Source organism: Cebus imitator, unplaced genomic scaffold (assembly GCF_001604975.1).
Source record: "Cebus imitator isolate Cc_AM_T3 unplaced genomic scaffold, Cebus_imitator-1.0 Scaffold441, whole genome shotgun sequence".
Classification (NCBI taxonomy): domain Eukaryota; kingdom Metazoa; phylum Chordata; class Mammalia; order Primates; family Cebidae; genus Cebus; species Cebus imitator.
Window position 1 is genome coordinate 1,614,950 of NW_016107756.1, and position 21,726 is coordinate 1,636,675.

The 21,726-nt window shown below is 61.1% G+C and overlaps 1 protein-coding gene across 6 annotated transcripts in view; it reads right to left on the reverse strand.

Moving 5' to 3' along the window:
• Positions 1-21,726, reverse strand: part of LOC108290716 (active breakpoint cluster region-related protein) — a 165,279-nt gene that overhangs the window by 14,207 nt on the left and 129,346 nt on the right. The window contains exon 1 of one of the 6 annotated variants that reach the window (XM_037732115.1): positions 8,576-8,792. The exons of the other annotated variants lie outside the window; for them this stretch is intronic. Coding sequence (XP_037588043.1) covers positions 8,576-8,719 — 144 coding nt within the window. The 5' untranslated portion in view covers positions 8,720-8,792. Of the gene's footprint in view, positions 1-8,575; positions 8,793-21,726 lie in introns of those variants that run through there. 6 annotated transcript variants of the gene reach the window in all.

Here is a 21,726-nt window from a genome sequence, read left to right on the forward strand (position 1 = left end):
AAAAAGAAAAAGAAGCTGACTCCAGGAGGACCTCAGTGGAACTGGCCTCTGGACGGGGAACCAGGTGGAAGGTGGAGCTGTGTGGGTGCACTCCATGCCTGCCTGGGAGGGGCCTGAGGTGTCAGTCAGGCCTGACGGTGGGCATGCTTCCTGTGGCTCCCAGGCCAGCGGCCACGGTGGCAGCCCCGGGCTGGCTTTCTCCTGCCCGCCTCCCCCATGTGCAGCCCCACGCTCAGGGCTGGGTCCTCTCGGGACGGGATGTGGGAGCCAGCCTGTCATTGGGGCAGACCACAGGCGTGAAAGGCACGGCAGGGCTGGCAAGCTGGCAAAGGGGGAGACGGGGGCTGCCAAGAGCCTGCCTCTCCTCCCTCGGGGGGAAGGAGGATTCCGTCAACGTGGCTGCTCCGAGAGACTCCACGGCAGAGACAGGGCAGGGAGGGAGGGGCGGCCGGGTCAGCTCAGCAGCTGGGTGGGGGACGAGAAGGTCAGGCTCCATAAGTTCCCCACGTCTTCCCATGGCCTGGCACCCCCATGTAAGGCCAGCACCTCGGGGCCAGCCCTCCCCACGTCTTCCCATGGCCTGGCACCCCCATGTAAGGCCAGCACCTCGGGGCCAGCCCTCCCCATGTCTTCCCATGGCCTGGCACCCACCCCATGCAAGGCCAGCACCTCGGGGCCAGCCCGGCTCCTTGCAGCCCAGGTGAGCCCGCCCACCACACCCAGGCCAGCCACAGACAGACTCAGGCTGGTGCTGTGGCCCTGGGCCTCGGCCAGTCTCCCCTCCGACCTGAGAACTTCCGAGATCCCTGAGCCTCACAGATGGAAGGGGTTTAGCAGCTCTGAATGAGGCTTTTGTTGAGGCAGGTCAGCCTCTTACACCCTCAGCAACCTCCCTTCCCAGGCACCCACTCCCGCCTCTGCCCTCCCCACGCCACTCCCGCCTCTGCCCTCCCCACGTCCATCCCCCCTCTGCCCTCCCCACGTCCATCCCCCCTCTGCCCTCCCCACGTCCATCCCGCCTCTGCCCTCCCCACATCCACGCCCGTCTCTGTCCTCCCACATCCACGCCCGTCTCTGTCCTCCCACATCCACTTCCCTCTGCCCTCCCCATGTCCACTCCTGCCTCTGCCCTCCCATGTCCACTCCCGCCTCTGCCCTCCCCACGTCCACTCCCGCCTCTGCCCTCCCATGTCCACTCCTGCCTCTGCTTTCCGTGACACCCACTTTGCTTTTAGCCCCCAGGCTGGGCGTGGCTGACCTGGAGGAGAAGCAGACAGAATTAACACTGGCGCTGCTCTCGGAGGCCCCACAGCCAGGCACATCTCCCCAGGGGCCTGGGGCTCCATCGTCCTCAGGGCCAGTCTGTCCTCCACTGCCTCCCTGCGCCAGGCAGCCTGGAGGTTTCAGCCCAGAACTGGGCTGCAAGTGACAGCCAGGAGGCCGGCCCTGCCCCGGTACCAGGGCAGCAAGGGCAGGGGCAGGGAGGCCTCCTGAGAAAAGGCACAGGCCGGGCTGAAGCCACACACAAGCACCCTCGGCAGCCCGTCCGGAAGGGAATGGAGCACCCTGGAGGTTTACAGCCGAGACGAGAGGCCTTCTGGGGACCTGACAGGGAGCTTCACGCTGGCCACCATAGGAAGGCCGAGGGCCCATCAGACCCCCTGGGCTCCGAAGCCTCGCTCTGGGCCTGGAGTGGTGAAACATCAGTGGCCTCTGAAAGCAGCTTCACCCTCCCTGCCCAAGCCAGGAGCACCTTCTGGGCATGGAGCTCGCTGCTGGGGACTGGAGGGGCACCAGCATTTCAGGGCCTGGGCCGGCTCTGAGGGGCCCCTCCCAGGCCTCCCCTTGCTCCGAGTCTCACGCTTGCTGTCGTGCCTGCTGCAGTGCACAGTGTGCCAGGCTGGGCGCCACACGGAGGCTGAAGGGCAGGAGCCCGGCACCTCCAGACACCCCCATCCAGGGCACGCAGCCTAACCCCAACTGGCCATGCAAAGCGGCCACTGTGGGCGAGAGCCTGCGCGTGTCTGAGCTGCCGGGGGCTGAGTGCTGCCCCTCTGCTAGGCCGCTCACATGACCTCGTCCAGATCACTCTCTGAGCCTCAGTTTCCACATATACAAAACAGTGCGGGCCGGGCGCAGGGGCTCCCGCCTGTAATCCCAGCACTTTGGGAGGCTGCGGCTGGTGGATCAATTGTTTGAGACCAGCCTGGGCAATGTGGCCAAACCTCATCTCTACAAAAAATCCAAAAATTAGCCAGGCATGGTTGCCACCAAGCACTTGTAGACCCAGCTATTTGGGAGGCTCAGGTGGGAGGATTCCTTTAACCCAGGGGGCGGAGGGTGCTGTGAGCCGAGATGGTGCCACTGCACCCCAGCCTGGGTGATGGAGTGAGACCCTCCCAGCACTTTGGGAGGCCAAGGCGGGCGGATCACCTGAGGTCAGGAGTTTGAGACCGGCCTGGTGAACATGGAGAAACCCCGTCTCTACTAAAAATACAGAAGTTAGTTGGGCCTGGTGGTGGGTGCCTGTAATCCCAGGTACTCTGGAGGCTGGGGCAGGGGAATCGCTTGAACGTGGGATATAGAGGGTGCTGTGAGCCGAGATCGTGCCATTGCACTCCAGCCTGGGCAGCACAGCGAGACTCCCTCTCAAAACAAAACAAAAACAAAAAAAATCCAAACAAACAAACAAGTAAAACTGTAGAAAATGACAGTGCCTCAGAGGTACCACCTCACTGCATCACCGGCTAAGAGCAAGGCCTCGTACTCAGGTGGGTTCAAAGCATGTCATCCCCACAAAAACTGCCTGACGTCCCCACAGCTTTCCACTGCACTCGGGTTAAAGGCTGAGCTCCCAGTCCTGGATGCAGGGCCTGCGTCATCCGGCCACTGTCCCCTCACCAGGCGCAGCGTCCGACACTCCCCGTGACCCCCATGGCCTCCGTGGCCCCCGCCTGCCTCTGAACATGCCTGCCTCAGTGTGTGCGCCCTGCTGGTCCTTTGGCCAGGAATGTACCATCCCGATTCTTTATGGCTGAATTCTCCTTGTCATTTAAATCTTCATTACTCTCTACTGCATTAGACCTAACTGTGTTTCTTTTTTTTTGAGACAGAGTCTTGCTCTGTCCCCCAGGGTGGAGTACTGTGGCGCGATCTCGGCTTACCACAGCCTCCATCTCCCGGGTTCAAGCAATTCTCCTGCCTCAGCCTCCCGAGTAGCTGGGACTACAGGCACCTGCCACCACGCCCGGCTAATCTTTTTTGCATTTTTGGTAGAGACGGGGTTTCACTGTGTCAGCCAGCGTAGTCTCGATGTGGCCTAGTGATCCGCCTGCCTCGGCCTCCCAAAGTGCTGGGGTTCTAGGCGTGGGACACCGCGCCTGGCCTGCGTCTGTTTTCTCTGCAAAACTCGTGTGACGCACCATCTCTTGTGTTGACTGACTCAGGGTCTTGTCTTAGGCGCCCTGAGCCCGTCATTCCTGCAGGCCCAGCACATGGAAGGCGCCCGGCTGACACTCACAGGCCAGAGGAACTGACTGGGGCCGGGGGAAGGAGGTGGGAATGCCTCCCTGCCATGGTCGCCTCAGGACAGAGGTCAGGAAGCCCTGCGTGCACTAGACCATGCTCCTGAATGGCTGGCGCTGGCCCAGGGCAGCCCTGTGACAGGCTCTCCCGGGTGTCGAGGGTTTAAGGCTTAGGACCGGGAACCTTGAGTCACGGCCAAGATCACATGAACGGGATTCTGGGAGATCGTCCTTCAGCTCCTTCATGGTGCTGACCCCAGAGAACCAGAGAGGTGAGGGATGTATTCCCAGAGCACAGCAGGTAAAGCAGCAGACGCGACACGGAAAAGCCCCAATTCCTGTGGCCTGGCACCCTGCTTTTTCTGGCACCTTCTGCCACATGAGCCCGAGGGCAGGGACGCTGGGAGCCCACCGAGCACAGAAGGGGGGGTCTAGGCGTTGGATGGGAAGGGCGCCGTGGATATCACGGCCCTGGCTGTGCCCAGCTGGCATCGGTACCAGCCCCGGCTGGGGTCACTGTTCAGATTCCAGCACAGAAGCTGGTTCCACGGTCTTGGAGCAGGGCTGGGGAAACGTCCGCGGGGATCCTGGGGCCTCCTGACCTCCCTGCAGAAGCCCGTGAGCAGCTCCACGCACCACGCCCCCCCCGCCCAGGCCTCTCCAGGGCCCATCCTGGAGGAGGGCCAAGGGCAGCAGACCTGAGTCTAAGGCTCGCCGGGTCCAGAGCGGACACTGTGTTTCTCCCTGGATTGAGCAGGCAGGTCCCGGGTTCGAAGGGACTGCGGGGCCGTCAGGACACAAACATCCCAGCCTGATTTGATAGGGAAAGGAGGCCACAATCCACACCTGTTGAGCCGTTCCCAACCATCTGGGCAGTGACGAGGCCGCTCAGCAGACAGCCAGGCCTCTCCAGCACCCACGCCATGACCGACACTGGCAGCTGCCCCAGGCCCGCACCTGCAGGGCTCTGGGTTCTTTCCAAAACGTCTGCCCCTGCCTGGGGCCTCACTGCCTCTGGGTACCACGGCATCACAGGCTTGGGCAGCTCTGGCCTTTGAGGAACCTCCATGGTTGGCAGGTTCCACTCTCCTGGGTCCAGAGCCATCCAAAAGCTGGGGCACCAGGCCCAGCACTGCTGGCCAAGCTGTCTGTGGACCACAGGGAGGCTGGTGAGGGCCAGTGCCCTCCTACCCTCCCCAGGTACCAAGAAACAGCCTTGCCAAGCTTGCTCAGAGCAGGCTTCCTGCCCTGGTGTCCACAGCCCCTCTAAAGTAGCATGCACTGTGTGCATGGGGGTGGCTGTGTCTGGGTGGGCTCCGGAACCTTCATCAGATTCTCAGAGTCCAGGGTTCCTGCTCTGCGGACTCAAGCAACCTCTTGGGAGCCAGCCTGGCAGAGAGGGCGGGAGAGCACTCAGGGGGCCGAGGCAGGGAGGCCTTCCCTCTTGGCGTGTGGGTAAGTGCTGTGGGAACGAGGGAGGGTCGCCCAGCCCCACTGCCCACCTGCCAGCCAGCCCGGCCGCCGTTGGGACCCACACACACAGGCCCGGGGGAAGGGGGCTAGTGGCAGGGGCCCCAGCTCTCAGGGGAGGCACCACTTTAGCCACTGTCTATGGCTGACTGGTCGCTCTCGGGGGAGTCTGTGTGAACAGACAAGACACACGATGACGCTTTCTTCCCTTCAGCAGACAGGGAAAGGCGGCGGGCGGCCAGGCCCAGCTTCTCCTGTAGGAGGCTGCAAGATGGTTCCCGACACCCAGAGCTGGACTGTGAAATAAACCAGCCCAAGACCTATCTGTGTCCTGTACCCAGCACCTGTGTACCTCGATGGCCACGTGAGGGGCAGAGGAAACCTGCGGTGGCCCACACCCCTCGTGCCATCAGGAAGAACTGATGAGGGGCGGAGCTGTCCTGCAGTGTCAATCAAGCCGACAAAGAAAGGGACCCTGGTTTTTTTTTTTTGAGTCTGAGTCTCACTCTGTCGCCCAGGCTGGAATGCAGTGCTGCCATCTCAGCAACCTCCACCTCCCGCTTCTCCTGCCCCAGCCTCCCAAGTAGCTGGGATTACAGGCGTGCACCACCACACCTGGCTAATCTTTGCATTTTTAGTAGAGACGGGGTTTCGCCACGTTGGCCAGGCCAGTCTCGAACTCCTGTCTCAGGTGATACAAGAAAGAGACCCTCTTCTAAGACCATCGTGAGCCTGAAGCTTCCCCAAATGGCCCAAGGTGGGCTCTCCACCCCACCCTTCCTCAGGTGATGACTCTGATCCTCTCTGAAGTGAAGGCAGCAACTTCCATCACAGACACTGACTCCCTGAGGGGCTTAGCAGTGCTGGCATCCCGCTTAAGACAAGCTCTTTGGAAGTAGGCGATTCTCAGCCCCACGTGGCCGTGCCTTGAGGCAGAGGCAAGGTCGTCTGAAGCTGTCCTCAACCTCCGCCCAGACCCTGCCAGTTCAGCCTGAGTCCCCACCTCTAGCCAGCAGCTGCCCGGTCTGGGTCAGGAGCCCCTTGGCCTGGGTGCAGAGCCACATAAGGGCTGCAACTTCCCACCAGACAAGGGCTTCTGGGCCAGCCTCCCTTCGGCTCCTGCAAGTGACCCCATGAAAACCTGCAGGCGCTGCAGGAGCTGGGCATGAGATTCCCCCTTCAGCCCCTTCCCCTCCGAAGTTCAACCAAGAAGCTAGAAGAGGGAGGGCTGGGAGGGAGAGCAAGGCACTGGCCTGGTCTACTTGAGTGTGATTTTAGGCAAAAATAAAAAAAAATAAGTAAAAAGGAAAGGAAAGTCCAATCTCAAAGTGAGGTACGGAGAGCCCTGGCCGAACCCACAAACCCAGACGCCACGTGGTTCCCGGCGACACGCTCACACAGCAAGCTGGCCGCCACGTCAGGGGCTAGAATGAGGCTTCGGCCCCAGAACTCTCCTCTGAGGACAAGAGCAGCCCAAGTCCCCACTGCGACCCCAAGGAGACCCATGAGCATCGCTGCATGCCCTCCCCCAGCACCAGAGGCCCCGCACGATTTACAGGCTCGGTTCTGACAACGAGAACTTCCCATCCAAACAGTCTTCAGCCCCAGTCTGGACGAGCCACACACCTGCGGCCAGCCTTTCGTGAATCTTTAGGTCAGTGGAAGCGGGAGGACCACAGGTGCTTCTCACACCCACAGCGCCAAATCCTCAGGCTCAGTTAACGAGGAGTGAATGAGGAGACCCTCACGCCAGGCTGGGCAGTGCCAGGCCCTTCCCCTACCCCACCGACACGACTGCCTAATCCCAGTCCCTTAGCTCGGCCGTGAAGCGAGTGCCCTGAGGACCCGGGTTAACTTGGCTGAGGACAGAAAGGAAGAAGCCAGTGGGCCTGGATCCCCGACCCTGCTGCCCACCCCGCCTGCCTGTTTATAGCGAGGCAGGAAACATGGGACGGCGTCCCACTGTCTGCTGCAGCGCAGACCCTGTGCCCACAATACGGACACACTGTGTCACACTGCACGTGTTAGGGACTGAACCACCCGCCACGCAAGGCCCCAGGGCCAGAGCCACCCTGCAGTGGCATGGACACCACCCTGCTCCCCAGCTCAGCAGCCCAGCGTATGCCTGGCCTCTGCCTCTGCCCAGAGACGCCCATGAGATACCACCAGGGCAAACCTGGCCAACAAATTCCTAAAGGGGCTTCTCAGTTCTGCTGCCCACAAATGCACAGGAAGAGGGAAGGAACTGAAGGTCTCAGCCGTCAGGGTCTAAAAGTTGCCCCCACATGCCAGATACCTCCTCAAAGAGGCAGGTAAACCCGAAGGGCCCTGTGTGGCTGCTGCCAGACTGGGAACCTGCCAGGTCTGTTTCTTGCCAACGCTGAGGTCTGGGGATGGAGGGTGAGCTTTGGGCTGGCGTCAGTGGGGCCGGGGAGCGGATGACTCCACGCTGCCGGGCACAGACAGCTGCCTCAGCAGAGGGGCGCGGGCAGCAGCTGGGGCTGGCAGGGCTCTGCTAGCTGGGTCCCCAGGGAGGCTGAAGGTGACACAGGGGCCAGTGCAGGACAGCTCAAGTTGCTGCCCTGCCTGGCACTTTCCAGGACTGATGTCACCTCTGGGAGGTCAAGTACGCCCCACAGCAGGAGCCGAAACTAAACGAGGAGCCAGTGGGCCCAAGACCACGTCGTGCTGGCTGATGCCAGGAGCCTCAACACGGCTGGCAGTAAGAGCTCAAAGAGGGTCCTGCCGTGAGCCACAGGAGGGCCTGTCAGTGCCCACCACAGGCCGGCCAAGGCCTCCCTTGTTGCTATCTTGAGGGATGTGCCCTGTCCTGGCCAGCAGGATGCGGGCAGCCCGTTTGCTCTGCAGAGTCACCGAGCGCTTCCTGTGTGCTGGGCTCTGGGTCTGGCTCTTCCTCGGATGCCTGATGCCAGGGCCCCAAGCCAGCCCCAAGGCAGCCTGCCCAGCTGCAAGGCAGTGGCTTCTATCTCTGATTTTAATCCCAGCTCAGGTCTGGGGCTGCAGGAGCCCTGGGGTCTGTCCCGGCATGGCTTGGTCTGAGCCGCCTACTGGGTCAAGAAGCCCCTGGCACACGGAGCGGACGCCTGGTGCCCAGCGGGCCCTGGGCCAACCGTCAGCCGGTGGTCCCTGAGGGGGAAACCTAGACACCCGACCCGGCAGCATACCCCCTCAACCCTGCACATAGAACCCTCACACAGCAGATGGGGCCGCGGTCGGCGCCCCTCAGCAAAGGGGGCCAGCAGTGCCCGCTTGTCGCAGGGGCGGTCTGGGCCGAGCACAGCAGGGAGACACAGACCCGGAGGGCAGGAGGCTCCCGGGGCCGCTTCAACTCCTGCCGGTAAAGCCGAGTCCACCTGCCGCGAAGAAAACCGCCTTCTCCCCAGAGACCGGGGCGGATGCCGGGAGACCAGGGTCGCGGGGCCGGCACCCCGTTCCCATCATGTTCAAGCCCCTCACAGCGACGCGCTGACCCCAGCTCTGTCCCGGGACCCCACGGAAAGGTGAGCGGGACCCCTGAAACCGCCCCACCCCCGCCCCGCCTCCCCAGAACCCGCAGGCACCTTGTGGCGGAGCAGCCTGTTGCGCACGCGGCCCCAGAGCCGGGCGCCAGTGTTGGGGGGGCGCTTGCTCCTCGAGTCCTCCAGCTCTAGGGGTTCGTCCCCCGCCTTCGGGCTGCAGTCGGGCTGCGGCAGGACGTCGGTCATGCTGGGGACGGGACGGGACGGGCCTGGAGAGAAGGCGCCTGCGGAGCTCAGCCCGGCCCCGGCCCCGGCCCCGCACGTCCTGCCCGGAGAAGCTCCGCGCTCGCGTTCGGCGCTCCCCGCGCCCGTCCCTCCTCCCTCGTCCCTCCGCCCTCCCCAGAGGCTGCAGCCCAGGCTGAGCACCGCTGCGCCCTCCCGGCCCCTCCCCCCGTGCCCCCCACCGTGAAAGTGGCTCAGTGGAGGCCCCCGGGCGCCCCTCCGACACCCCAGCCCGGGTCCCACCCTGCCGCCCTCTCGAGGCCGCCCCCACCCACGGAATAAAGTTTCCAGGAGCCCCACAGCCCGTCCCTCCCCGCGATCCCTGCCTTAACCCCTTCACCACCAAGCTGGTCCCAGGGCCAAGGGGGGACGGCGAGCTGGGGCTGCATTTTGGGGCAAACACAGCCGCCCCCTCCCCTGCAAAAGACGTTCCCGGCCCTGGGCCATAGGGTCGTGCTTCCCGACCCCCAACTCCCGCCCCAAGGCCCCTCCCTCAGGACCCGCTGAGGGACCGGGGCTCAGGAGCCTCCTCAGGTGAGGAATGTAAGGGAGAAAGAAGACCCTCAGGTGGGATCCCCGTGGGAATCAGGCCACTGATGTGCTCAGAGACAGGAGCAAAAGCCCGAAACCACCAGGGTCGCAGATGTCCAGCCAGAGGTGTCACTTTTAACCAGGGTCCGTCTCACCTCACCAGACAGGGCTTCTGCTGCCAGGGGCAGAGGAAGCCACGGGCAACCCCTGTGTCTGTGCTGGGGGCCTAGAGGGAGAGAGCAAGCTTGTTCCTGACCCTCAAGTTAGTGACCAAACTGCAGACTAGGAGGCGAATGATGTCTCAAGGTGACAATACAAGTTAGAGTATGGTGTTCAGAGGAAGAGAAACGGCAAATCCCAAATGGTTAGACTATGAAAAACCCAGGGGCGTGGGGCATCACCCCACTGCAGACCCCAGGGCACGCAGGGAGGAGGGGCGTGGGGGCATCACCCCACTGCAGACCCCAGGGCACGCAGGGAGGAGGGGCGTGGGGCATCACCGCACTGCATACCCCAGGGCACGCAGGGAGGAGGGGTGTGGGGGCATCACCGCACTGCATACCCCAGGGCACGCAGGGAGGAGGGGCGTGGGGCATCACCCCACTGCAGACCCCAGCACGCAGGGAGGAAGGGTGTGGGGGCATCACCCACTGCAGACCCCGGCACGCAGGGAGGAGGGGCGTGGGGGCATCACCCCACTGCAGACCCCGGCACGCAGGGAGGAGGGGCATGGGGGCATCACCCACTGCAGACCCCGGCACGCAGGGAGGACACCAGTCTTTACACAGTGGCAGCCAGGAACCAGGTCTTTCGAATACCCGCCTACATGGAAGCCTCACATTTCTGTGATGCTGGTGTCACTGCGCTGTTTGACAGAGGTGAGGACAGGGGGCCAGGGAGGTCCAGTTCCTGCCCGGGGTTAGGCAGTGCCAAGTGAGGAGGGAGAGGCCCCTGATGCCCTGGTGCTCGTGAGCACTGTGCCTTCCCCAAGCACGGATGATGCTTTGGATTCAGGAAGAAGAGCCGGGTAAGGCAGGTGGCTCAGGGCACAGAGACCACCCCTCACACCCAGCGTCAGCGGGCAGGCGGCTGTCAGGATTTCTTTGCAGAGGGCTCGAATGTTTGGAGAAGTGGGTGGCTTCCCTGCAGAGGCAGCCAGGACCTGCCATTCACAGAAGGTTGTCATGGACCGGGCATCAGGGATTAATTCACACAATCCTCCCAACTTCGCCAAGTCGGAACTGGCCTCCCCATTTACCTTTGAAGAAAGGAAGGGCTCCAACAGGCTGAGCAACTGTCCAAGACCAGGACAAGCTGGAACACAAATGCAGACCGGGCTAACCCCAAAGCCTATCTCCTGTCATGGGGTGCCCTGGCGTGGCAGGACCTGGCCCTGTACTGCCTTCCACCAGCGTGGAGGGGGCCTGGGGGGCATCCTGTGGGGGCCTGTTGGGCTGGAACAGGGCCTCGGTCTTCACTGTCCCTGCAGAGGAGGGCAGGCCAGCCCCAATTCCTCCACGTTCACACGCCACACCCACTCCCGCACATCAGCCGGCTGCCAGGGCCACACGCAGCCTCTGCACACCTGAGCCGCTAGATGGGCGGAGCCACAGCAGCCTCGCCAGCGCCTCCTGAGGGCAGGGGTAGAGGCTGACGGAGGTAGGAACATGCCTGTGTCTCCCAATCAAGGCCTGAGTCACCCCTTCCTGGCCCATCCTTCACTTGCCCCTTCCTGGGCTCCAGGAGGGGCCAGGCAGCCCCCTCACTACTGGAGCATCACAGCACTGCAGACGCCGGCACAGCCACAAACCACCTCCCCCAGGAAGGCGCTGCTCACCCCTTTGGGCTACACTGCTTAGTCCCACTCATGCCACTTTTTTTTTTTTTTTTTTTTTTGAGATGGAATCTCACTCTGTGGCCCAAGCTGGAGTGGAGTGCAGTGGCCCAATCTCAGCTCACTGCAACCTCCGCCTCCCAGGCTCAAGTGATTCTCCTCCCTCAGCCTCCGGAGTAGCTGGGATCACAGGCACCTGCCACCATGCCTGGCTCATTTTTGTATTTTTAGCAGAGATGGAGTTTTGCCATGTTGGCCAGGCTGGTCTCGAACTCCTGACTTCAGGTGATCTGCCCGCCTCGGCCTCTCAAAGTGCTGGGATGACAAGCATGAGCCGCCGCACCTGGCCCCACTCATGTCACTCCAGAGGCAGTGACCGAGGGCCTGGCTGTGTGCCCAGCCCAGTGTGGGCGTTAGGACACCGCAGAGACGGATCAAAGGCCAGCGCTCGACAAAGCTGCAGCCAAGAGGGCAGTGCAGTGCGCTCCACGGGAGGCGGACATGCACCTGTGCACCTACTCTGTGCCACGCCCAGATGAACAAAGCCCTCACAAAATCCGGTATCACGGCCTCAGAACAGGACACACTTGGCTGTGAATGTCAAGAGAAAGGAGACTGAATTTCCTGCTGGAGGAAACCCGGGAGGGCTTTGTGGAGGAGGCGGGTCGTCATGGGTCACCCAGGGCTATGGGGAGAGGCCGTCCACCCTCGCTGGGTCCCAGCTTTACTCGACCTCCCTCTGGCAAACGTGCAGTGGCTGTCGTGTAACTGGCTGGTGAGGCACCATGGTAACCGCTCACCACGTTGGCTGTGGTGCTCTTGGCACTGTGGCTTGACCTCAGAACTGGCCCCTCACTGGCTCCTGAGTCCCCTTCCCTCAGGGTGGGTCCCGTGCCACAGGGTGCAGGCTCCAGGAACGCGCACCCCTCCCTGCTGCCGGGCACGTGGGAGAGACGGGCAGCATAAACCCTACTCCCAAAGCCCTACATGCCTCTGTCTTAGGAACTGCAGGCTTGGACTGGATGAAGGACGGCCAGCTGGTCTCCATGGTGACATTGGCACCTTGGCAGATGGGCAGCACAGCTGGGAGTCTTCCCCTGAGATGCTCATCTTCTCCTTTCTCCCTTATGGACTGGGGGCTTCCTCTGCGGACAGCACAGATTTCCTTCTCTCCCTGAAGCCCGACTCACTGCTTCCTGCGGTCAGTGGTCTTGGGTGGAAGAAGATCCATGCAGGACAAATGTCCCCAGTGAGAGCAGCAGTCTGAATTCCAGTCCCTGCAGCCCACCACGGACCCCTCATCTTTGCTGGGCTCAGCTCAGGCGATCTGACTACCCAGAAAGTGGCCACATTCCCTCCTCCCACACCCCTTCCACCCAGCCAGCCACGCCTGGCAGAGGCCTCCTCGGAGGAAGTGGCCACACTCCCCCCAACCCCTGCCACCCAGCCACGTCTGGCAGTGCCCTCCTCGGACGACTTACAAGGCTCCCTGGCTATATAAACACAGCCTGGGTGGCAAGGCCCCCACAAACAGATGTCACTGCCTTTGGAATTAAAAACATTCCTGGTGGCTCGTCCCATCCTCCCTCAGCCCTCCCCAGGCTCTCTGCCAGGGGAAGGTGAGGGGCTGCCCCAGGGGAGATGTGGCTGGGACCCCGTGCTACACCTAGGAGGAAGCAATGCCACCCGGCATGGCTGCGATTGAGGTAAATCAGGCTAAAGCGATCAGCAGCAGCACCAACGAGGAAAAAAGGTCAAGAGGGAATAACACACGTCCTGCGCGGCCGGCCGCACGGGCAGGAGGGGCAGGAACGGCAGCGGCTGCCTGGGTGACAGCTGGGGGTGGGGATAGCGTCCAGGCAAATCCTCCAGCCTGTGGGCACCAGGAGGAAGATTCTGTCTCAGAACCCGGAAGCGCAGCGCTGTTTTTCTGGAGTGACCTCCTTTTCCCACCAGCAGATGCTCACGTGCCCCAGCCCACACTAGAACCCCAATTCCCCGTCCTCTGCTAGCATAAATGATTCCAGGCCCGGAGAGGGCGTTTCTGAGCAGCCAACTAGACCAAGGCCACTGGTGCCCCAGTGGGGAGAGCGCCTGGGAGCCAGCTGGGGAGGGGAGAGCCCCAAGATGCCACCCAGAGGGTCCAGAGCCCAAGAGGAGCCTGGCACGCAGCTGAGAACGAGGATGGAGAGGGGTGTGGCTCGGGTTCTCCAAGAACCCTCCCTCCCTCAGCCCTGGAGGGTCATGGCATTGGGTGGGTGTCAGAGGAGCAGAGCTGGGGGTCAGGAAGGTGCCGGAGGACAGCGAGGGCCCGAGGCTTTGGGAGCTGCAGAAAGCCTGCCAGAGGGTCCTGCCCAAAGCCAGGCCAGGCTCCCAGCTGAGAGAGCATGGAGGGTGCCCAGCGCCCATGCAGACTTGGGCGGCACGTTCCAGGGCCAACTGTGGGGGTGGGTGGGGACGGGGGTGTCCTCCTAACTCAGTGGCTCTGTGGGCCCTGTGTTCTTACTGTGTGTGTTCTGACCGTTTTCTGTACCTACCCTGACAAAACCTATGGCCTGGAAGGGCATATGTCTTCCCAGAATGAGATGCTGAGACCTATTCCAGGTTTTTCTCCCCTCCCATCTGTTACCTCTGGATATTCCCAATGTTCAGGGCCTGCATTAGGCCCGGAGACAGGAGCACCTGGCTCGGGGTCACCCAGTGGCCAGTGGTACAGCAGAGCCCAGGAGCTTCCATCCCTCCATCCATCCATCCATCATTCCATCCTTCCATCCCTCCAACCATCCATCATCCATCCACCTATCCATCATCCATCCACCCATCCGGGGCCGGGAGAGGGGTCCAGAGTGGGCTCAAGGCTGAAGACGGGCACAGTACAAGGAGGAGGCAGTCAGGGTGAAAGCAAGTTGTTTCACAGCCCATGCCTAAGCCTGCCCAAGGTAACCCGCTGTCCTCCCAACTCCTCAAAGGCCTTGCACCAGCTCACGGGGCACTCCGAGTACGTGCTGCTCCTCACACAGCTCCAGCCTCCCTCTGCCCGGCCACTTCAGGCTGCTGTCACCAGGGATGCTCTGTGGTTCTCTACGTGCTCTAGAGGAGAGGAAGACACAGTCCACGAGCTTGTCTGCTACAGGAGTGTCCTGAGAGCCTGTTCCTGGCAATGCCTAGTGATTCTCACAGCACACTGAGTCATGGAAAAGGGCGAAAAGTCCACTGGAGCCTTCGGGAACCTCTTGCTTATCTAGCACAAGACCCGCCGGGGACAGAGTGGGCATGGCTGTCCCCAGCATGCTGTCCCCAGCACTGGAGCCCCGGACCGCTGTCTGCCCCTCCTCCAGGAAGGAGTGGCGTGGCCGGGTCTCCCCGCACAGCCGGCAGCCTGAGGCGGGAGGGTCTGAAGCCTGCAGATGGGGTGGGGTGGGCTAGCCTCCTGCTCCTTCTGCATCCTCGATTCCGGAACAATCCCTCCCACCCAAGCTCTGAGCTCAAGGTGGCCAGAAGCAAGCCCCGGGGAGCCAGGCACCTGGGCCAAGTCCTGCCTGCCAGCTGGGACTCGAAGGCCACCTCTTCCGTCGGGGTTCACTTTCCACAGCTGTCCATCAGCCGCTCGGACCATGCCAAGGGTCTCTCGTGATTTTTCTTTTTTGCTGAGGAGGTGCCCCTGCCTTTTTTCCAAACGAAATCTTACGCCAAAGTCTCCCCGTCCACCTCGTCAGATAGAAGCCGAAGCAGAGGGCAGAGGCCCTGGCCAACGCGGGATGGGACCCACCGGCTCACAGCGGCTTTCCCCCCACCCCTCACTTGCCTCTCCCGGGAATTCCCAAACCCAAAGTGAAGAATCTGATGCGCACCGCCTGCCCTCCTACCAGGATGGACAGCTGAAACCTTAGCTTCTGTGTGTGGGTTCTGAGCAGTTCCCACGGCAGCTCTCCCTCAGGGTGGAGGCCGTGTGGGGTCAGAGAGATCAGGCGCTTTGCAAGGACGCCCCCAGGTCAGAGTGCCGGCCCTGGAGCTCCCAGCTCTGGGAAACTCTGGGCTTTTGCTCTGCTGGTGTGGTTCCCTCGTCTATCTAGTCCGACAGGCAGGCGAGTCTGGGCCATCCTGCATCTCGGGTCAGGTGAGGTCTTTCTGGAAGCCAGGGCAGCTCAGCTTTTTGCCTCCGAGGGCACAAACACACTGTGCCTAGCCCTCCTGGCCGCAGCCCAGGGCTGCAGTCCCCCCTGGGCCCTAGACCCTCCCCCAGCACAACCACTGTCTCCACCCCAGGCCACGGCAAGGGCATTGCTGGCCGCAAGGGGGCCACCGGGGGTCTGCAGTGACTGCAGGCTTGAGGGAGGCCAGCAGAGCCCACCCTATGTGACCCCATCAGCATTCACCTGCGGCCTCAGCCCTAACTCAAGGGATTCTCTGGCAACCCTTCGCTGTGTCTTCCTCCCAACCTTTCAGAAAACACGGAGAAAGTGGGACAGCCCTGGGGCCGCTTCTCTGGGTTCCTGGGAGGAGGGAGCCCTCGCCTGGAGGGAGGTTAGCTGCTGGGAGGAGTTGACGCCAGCCGCTTTCACCCCCATGGGCGCACTGAACGCCCACGGACTCAGAGGGCACTCTCTGAAGGGTCACCTGAGGTTGTGGCCAGCTGAGAGCAAGCTCAGGGCCTGTGCCTCTGCGTGTGGGCCTCGGCATCCAGGGCTGAGAACACCTTTGTCTGGGTTTGTCGGGGCGCTGGATGTTCTCAGGGCCACAATGCGGCGGCCCCCGAGATCTCGTCTGGACCGGCTTCTCTGCTCGGTGCCCACCCCTCAGAGGTGGGTCTGGGGCAGCAGGCGCCTTGCCTGCTTGCCGAGGTGGCACTTCCCACAGGGAATGGGGGAGGGGGAAGCTGGGGGAGAAGCGGCAGGAGGGGGAAGCTGTGGGGGAGGGAGCGGGCGGGTTGGGGGGAACTGGCTCATGCCTCCATCTGCTTCCTGTTGGATGCTTCCTGCCCAGAACCCACTGGGCAGAGTCCAGGCTCCCCAAATCAGGAACACCTGGGAGGGGGAGGCGCCGGAGCAGGGGTGACGAGAGGTCTGTGCTCCCCGTCTGGAAAAGCTCTCGACAGCAGGGTGGGCACTCTTGAGGGACCCTGCCCCTGACTTCCCCCACCCAGGACAGGCTCCGTTGCCCACTCTCCAAGGAGAGCCAGGCGTCCAGACCTGCTGTGAAGAGGGACAGCAGGTGGAAGTCTGGGCTGCAGAACAAGTCTGCCCGAAACAGCCGGGGCAGGCGGGGACAGGGCAGGACATGGCCACCATCACCAGGCCCTGGGAGGAAGTGGGAGTGGAACCAGGCGTGGGCTCGGCCTCCCAGTCCCCGAGCACCTGGGGAACTGGCACGGGGTGAAGCGGCGGCAGAGGGAGGAATCCGCGTGGGCCAGTGCGAGGGTGACAGGCAGCAGGGACGCAGAACTCCCACGCCAGGGGCAGACGCTGGGCCCGACGTGCGCTCCCGGCCTTGGCAGGCGCAGGGAACGGGCTCGTCTTCCAGGGAGAAACCACGCCGATATCTGGGACAGGGGACGACAGGGGCTGGGGACAGGCGTGGGGGAACCAAAGGGAAAGGCCTGTATCCCTCCCAGTTACACCAAGGCCTCCCTCGGGGCCGGCGCCAGGCTGTGGGGAGTGTGGCCCACACAGGAGGCCTGGAAGGATGAAGGGGCGATGGCGGGGGGCACTGAGGACCGACATTATCGGCCCTCCATCATCTCCTGGGAGGGGTACCGGCACTCGGGACATACCCATGAAGAATGAGACTGGGCAGGAGCTAGAAGGGGTCTGGGCTAACATCCTAGGGCCCCCAGGACCCATGGGACCCTCAGGCAGAGTCAACCAGGGTAAGAGACCCCCTTGGGGGCCAGAGGGAGGGTGGTGGGGTGGGCAGCCCTTGACTCCTGCCCTAGTGGGCTCCTGCCACGTGTTCACTGCAGCCTCCTCGTGCTCTGCAGAGTAACTGAAGCCAGAGCTGCACCGGCCGCTGACAAAGGGCCCTTGTTCTCAGCACTGCACTCGCCCTGTGCTCGGCCGACCGCACCAGGCCAGGCTCAGAGCTGCCGCGCTGGGTCACAGCAGGGAAACTGCAGGCCCGCAGGCGGTGAGGGCTCCAGCCCCAGCTCCCTGCCCCGACCACCAGGTTGGTCAGCAGAGCCGGGTCTGACCCCACAGGTTAAGAAAACAATGGTGCCTCAGCCAGCCAAAGGCCCAGACCCAGGAGGCCACTTGTAGGTGGCAGCCTTTAGGAGGCGCTGTCGGACAAGTGACACCCAGAACCCCTACAGGAGGGTGGCGGACAGGGTGCCCAAACCTGCCAACTTAGGGCAAACCTCGTACTGGCTCCACGCCAGGCCCCATGTCAAGGGATTCACGGCGCTCACATTCAGTCCTCGTCACAGCCCGCTGCACAGGTCAGGAGGCTGAGGCTCAGCAAGGCAGAGACTCACTCTGTCCTCCCGACTAACGAGTGAGAGAGCCAGACTCAGCTCCATGAGACCGGCCTGGCCGCAAAGCCCTGCTGCGTGACTGAATGGCCCAAGCCCTCCTGTTTTCTCTACCAGATGGTGAGGTCCTGGTCGTTCTTTGCATCCACAGCACAGGGCCTGCCATTTAGAGGACATGTCATCGACAGAAACAAGTGAATGCACCAGTGAAAGCGTAGACGTGCACACCACGGCCCTGACCGGCTCTGCCGGGTACGTGACATCCTTTAAGCCGGTGCTGAAGGCGGGGCAGAAACAGTTATCCGCATTTAATCAACAAGGAAACTGGGCCAGACGCAGGGACTCATGCCTGTAATCCCAACACTTTGGGAGGCCCAGGTGGGCGGATCACCTATGGTCACGAGTTTGAGACCAGCCTGATGAGCACAGGGAAACCCCGTCTCTACTACAAATACAAAAATTAGCCAAGTGTGGTGGCGCACGCCTGTAATCCCAGCTACTAGAGAGGCTGAGGCAGGAGAGTCACTTGAACCCGGGAAGTGGTGGTTGTGGTGAGCTGAGGGGCACCTACATCCACAGACGGATGGATGGACAGGTAAAGAGAGTGGCACCTATATCCACGGACGGACAGGCGGACAGATAAACAGACATGGCACCTACATCCACAGACGGACAGACAAAGATAGTGGCATCTACATGCAGAGAAATCATATTCAGCCTCAGAAAGAAAGGAAATTCAGGCACACGACGGCATGTGGGTAAAGCTCAAGGATGTCGGGAGGACAGATGCTGTCGGACTCCACCTATGAGGGGCTCCCAGAGCGGGCGAATTTCTGCAGACAGAAAGCAGGCAGGTGGGTACCGGAGGCTGAGGGCGCAGGAGTGGGGAGTTATCAACGCAGATGGGGTTTCAGCTGGGAAGGTGAACAAGTTCTGGATCCGGACGTTGGCAACGGCTGCGTATCACTGAATTCACGTGCCGCCGCCAGGCTGTGCATCTAAAAATTATTATTATCTTTTGAGACGGAGTCTTGCTCTGTCACCCAGGCTGGAGTATCATGGCGTGATCTCAGCTCACTGCAACCTCCGCCTCCCGGGTTCAAGACATTCTCCTGCCTCAGACTCCTAAGTACCTGGGGCTCCAGGTACACACCCCCACGCGCAGCTAATTTTTAATTTTTGTAGAGATGGGGTTTCACCATGTTGGCCAGGCTGGTCTAACTCCTGACCTCAGGTGATCTGCCCACCTCGGGCCTCTTAACATACTGGGATGACAGGCATGAGCCACTGTGCCCGGCCGGCCCCTAAAACTTATTAAAATGGTAACTTTATGTTATGTTTATTTCACTACTATCTTTTTTTTTTTTTTTTTTTTTTGAGACGGAGTTTCACTCATGTTACCCAGGCTGGAGTGCAATGGCACGATCTTGGCTCACCGCAACCTCCGCCTCCTGGGTTCAGGAAATTCTCCTGCCTCAGCCTCCTGAGTAGCTGGGATTACAGGCACGCGCCACCATGCCCAGCTAATTTTTTGTATTTTTAGTAGAGACGGGGTTCCACCATGTAGACAAGGAGGGTCTCGATCTCTTGACCTCGTGATCCACCCGCCTCGGCCTCCCAAAGTGCTGGGATTACAGCCTTGAGCCACCGCGCCCAGCCTTTTTTTTTTTTTTTTTTTTTAATGGAGATAGAGTCTTGCTCCATCACCCAGGCTGGGGTGTGCTCATTAGCTCACTCTCACCTCCTTAGCCTCCAGAGTAGTTCACAGCTAAACCATGTGAGCTACTGTACCTGGCTTCTACCACTATTTTTTCTTTAAAAAAGAGTAAAGGCTGGGCATAGTGGCTTACACCTGTAAATCCCAGCACTTTCGGATACCAAGGCAGGTGGATCACCTGAGGTCGGGAGTTCGAGACCAGCCTGGCCAACATGGCAAAACCCCATCTCTACTAAAAATACAAAACTTAGCCAGGCATGGTGGCAGACACCTATAGTCCCAGCTACTCGGGAGGCTGAGGCAGGAGAATGGCTTGAATCTGGGAGGTGGAGGTTGCAGTGAGCCAAGATCTTGCCACTGCACTCCAGCCTGGGTGACGGAGTAAGACTCTGTCTCAAAAAACAAAACAAAACAAAACAATAAAAACAGATGTCATCGGATTTGCCAGTCTGGGCTCCGTGGGCCATCCCCAGTCCTGAGGCAGGGGACTGGCCCTAATGATCTCTGAGTGTCAGTTCTATTGTCTCTGATCTCTCTCACATTCCCAGGTGGCAGGTCAAGAATGTCACAGAAATGACCCCTTCCTCCCACCCCCTCCCCTGTCAGACACAGGCTCCTTGGAGGGAAAGAGAGAAAGGGATGAAGGGGAGGGACCCCATCAGGCCCAAACTTTTCCACCGGGGGTGAGGGTGAGCTGGAGCATCCAGAGGGTCGGAGCCTCCTTCCTGGCCTGGAGCCCTGCCCCTCCCACCATGGGGGCTTCGGTGCGTCTATGCCCAGGGAGGGCTGCCCTGGCCGCCTCCCAGGCACAGGTTGCAGAGGGAGTGTGGGGTGGGGCTGTCCAGGTCTGCATCGAGCTAGGGAACCACCAAGCAGGGGAGGGGGACCAGGGGTGCAGAGGGCTTCTCCGGCGTAAGCAGCTCCCTGGTCTCAGACCCTTCTCCAGTCTGGGGTGAGCGGCAGAAACAGAGCTGCGGAGCCCCAAGGGAAAGCCCTCTCCTGGGGCCCAGCCAGCCAAATGGCCAGACCCTGGGAATATGCTAATCAGCCAGCGGGTAGGTTGCAGTTGGAAATAGAGCAGGATAAACAGACAGGAGTCCCTTGGGACCCAGAGCCAGGCCAGACGACGCACTGGGGGGCTCCGGCTGAGTGGCCACCGGGATGGGGTTCCTGAGTCCGGGGCCTCGTTCAAACTCTAACGAGCTCTGAGACTGTGGCTGCCTCACTCACCGTTGCTGGCCTCCATTTCCTTCTCCCCAGAAAACAGGACTGGATTAAATGCTCTTTAAGACTTCTTCCGGGCCGGGCCGGGAGCTGTGGCTTACCCCTGTAATCCCAGCACTTTGGGAGGCTGGAGCACGAGGATCACCTGAGGTCAGGAGTTCAAGACTAGCCTGGTCAATATGGTGAAACCCTGTCATTATTAATACAAAAATTAGCTGGGCGTGGTGGCGGATGCCTGTAATCCCAGCTACTCGGAAGGCCGAGGCAGGAGAATCACTCGCACCCGGGAGGCAGAGGTTGCAGTGAGCTGAGATTGTGCCATTGTACTGCAGCCTGGGCAACAGAGCGAGACTCCATCTCAAAAGAAAAAAAAAAAAGAAAGACTTTTGGTAGAAACCTCCACGAATCCTCTCCTTGTACTCATTCCTTATACTTGATTGCTCACACTTCCCCGCCACACTGCGGAAGGCTGGCTGGGCTCCCGAATATCCCAGGGAGGCCCCCGCACATTCCTGCCTCCTGCCAGTGGCCAGGTGGGTCCTCCCCTCTCATCTCCCCCCAACAATCCACCTTCCTTCCTACAGATTCGGAGCCTGCCCACCTTGCTAGAGCAACAGAGCCTTGGCGAGTGACTGGGCTGGTCCTTAGACGTAACAATTTCTATAAAGACTATCAAGTACTTTTAACAATCTATCTAACAAGGTGCTTAGGAAGACTACATCTGGGCCCAGAGAAAAGGAGGCTTATAATAGTCCATGAAAATAGAAAAATGAGGCCAGGCCTGGCGGCTCACTCCTGAGGTGGGAAGATCATCTGAGGTCAGGAGTTCAAAACCAGCCTGGCCAGCATGGTGAAACCCCATCTCTACTAAAAATACACAAAAAATTAGCGGGGCATGGTGGTGCCCACCTGCAATCCAAGCTACTCAGGAGGCTGGGCCAGGAGCATTACTTGAACCTGGGAGGCAGAGGCTGCAGTGAGCCAAGATTTCGCCACTGCACTCCAGCCTGGGTGACAGAGCAAGACTCCATCTCAAAAAAGAAAGAAAATAGGAAAATAGACAAAACACGCCTGATTAAATCTACATAAAAATGTTCTCCAGAGGCCGGGCGCGGTGGCTCAAGCCTGTAATCCCAGCACTTTGGGAGGCCGAGGCGGGTGGATCACGAGGTCAAGAGATCGAGACCATCCTGGTCAAC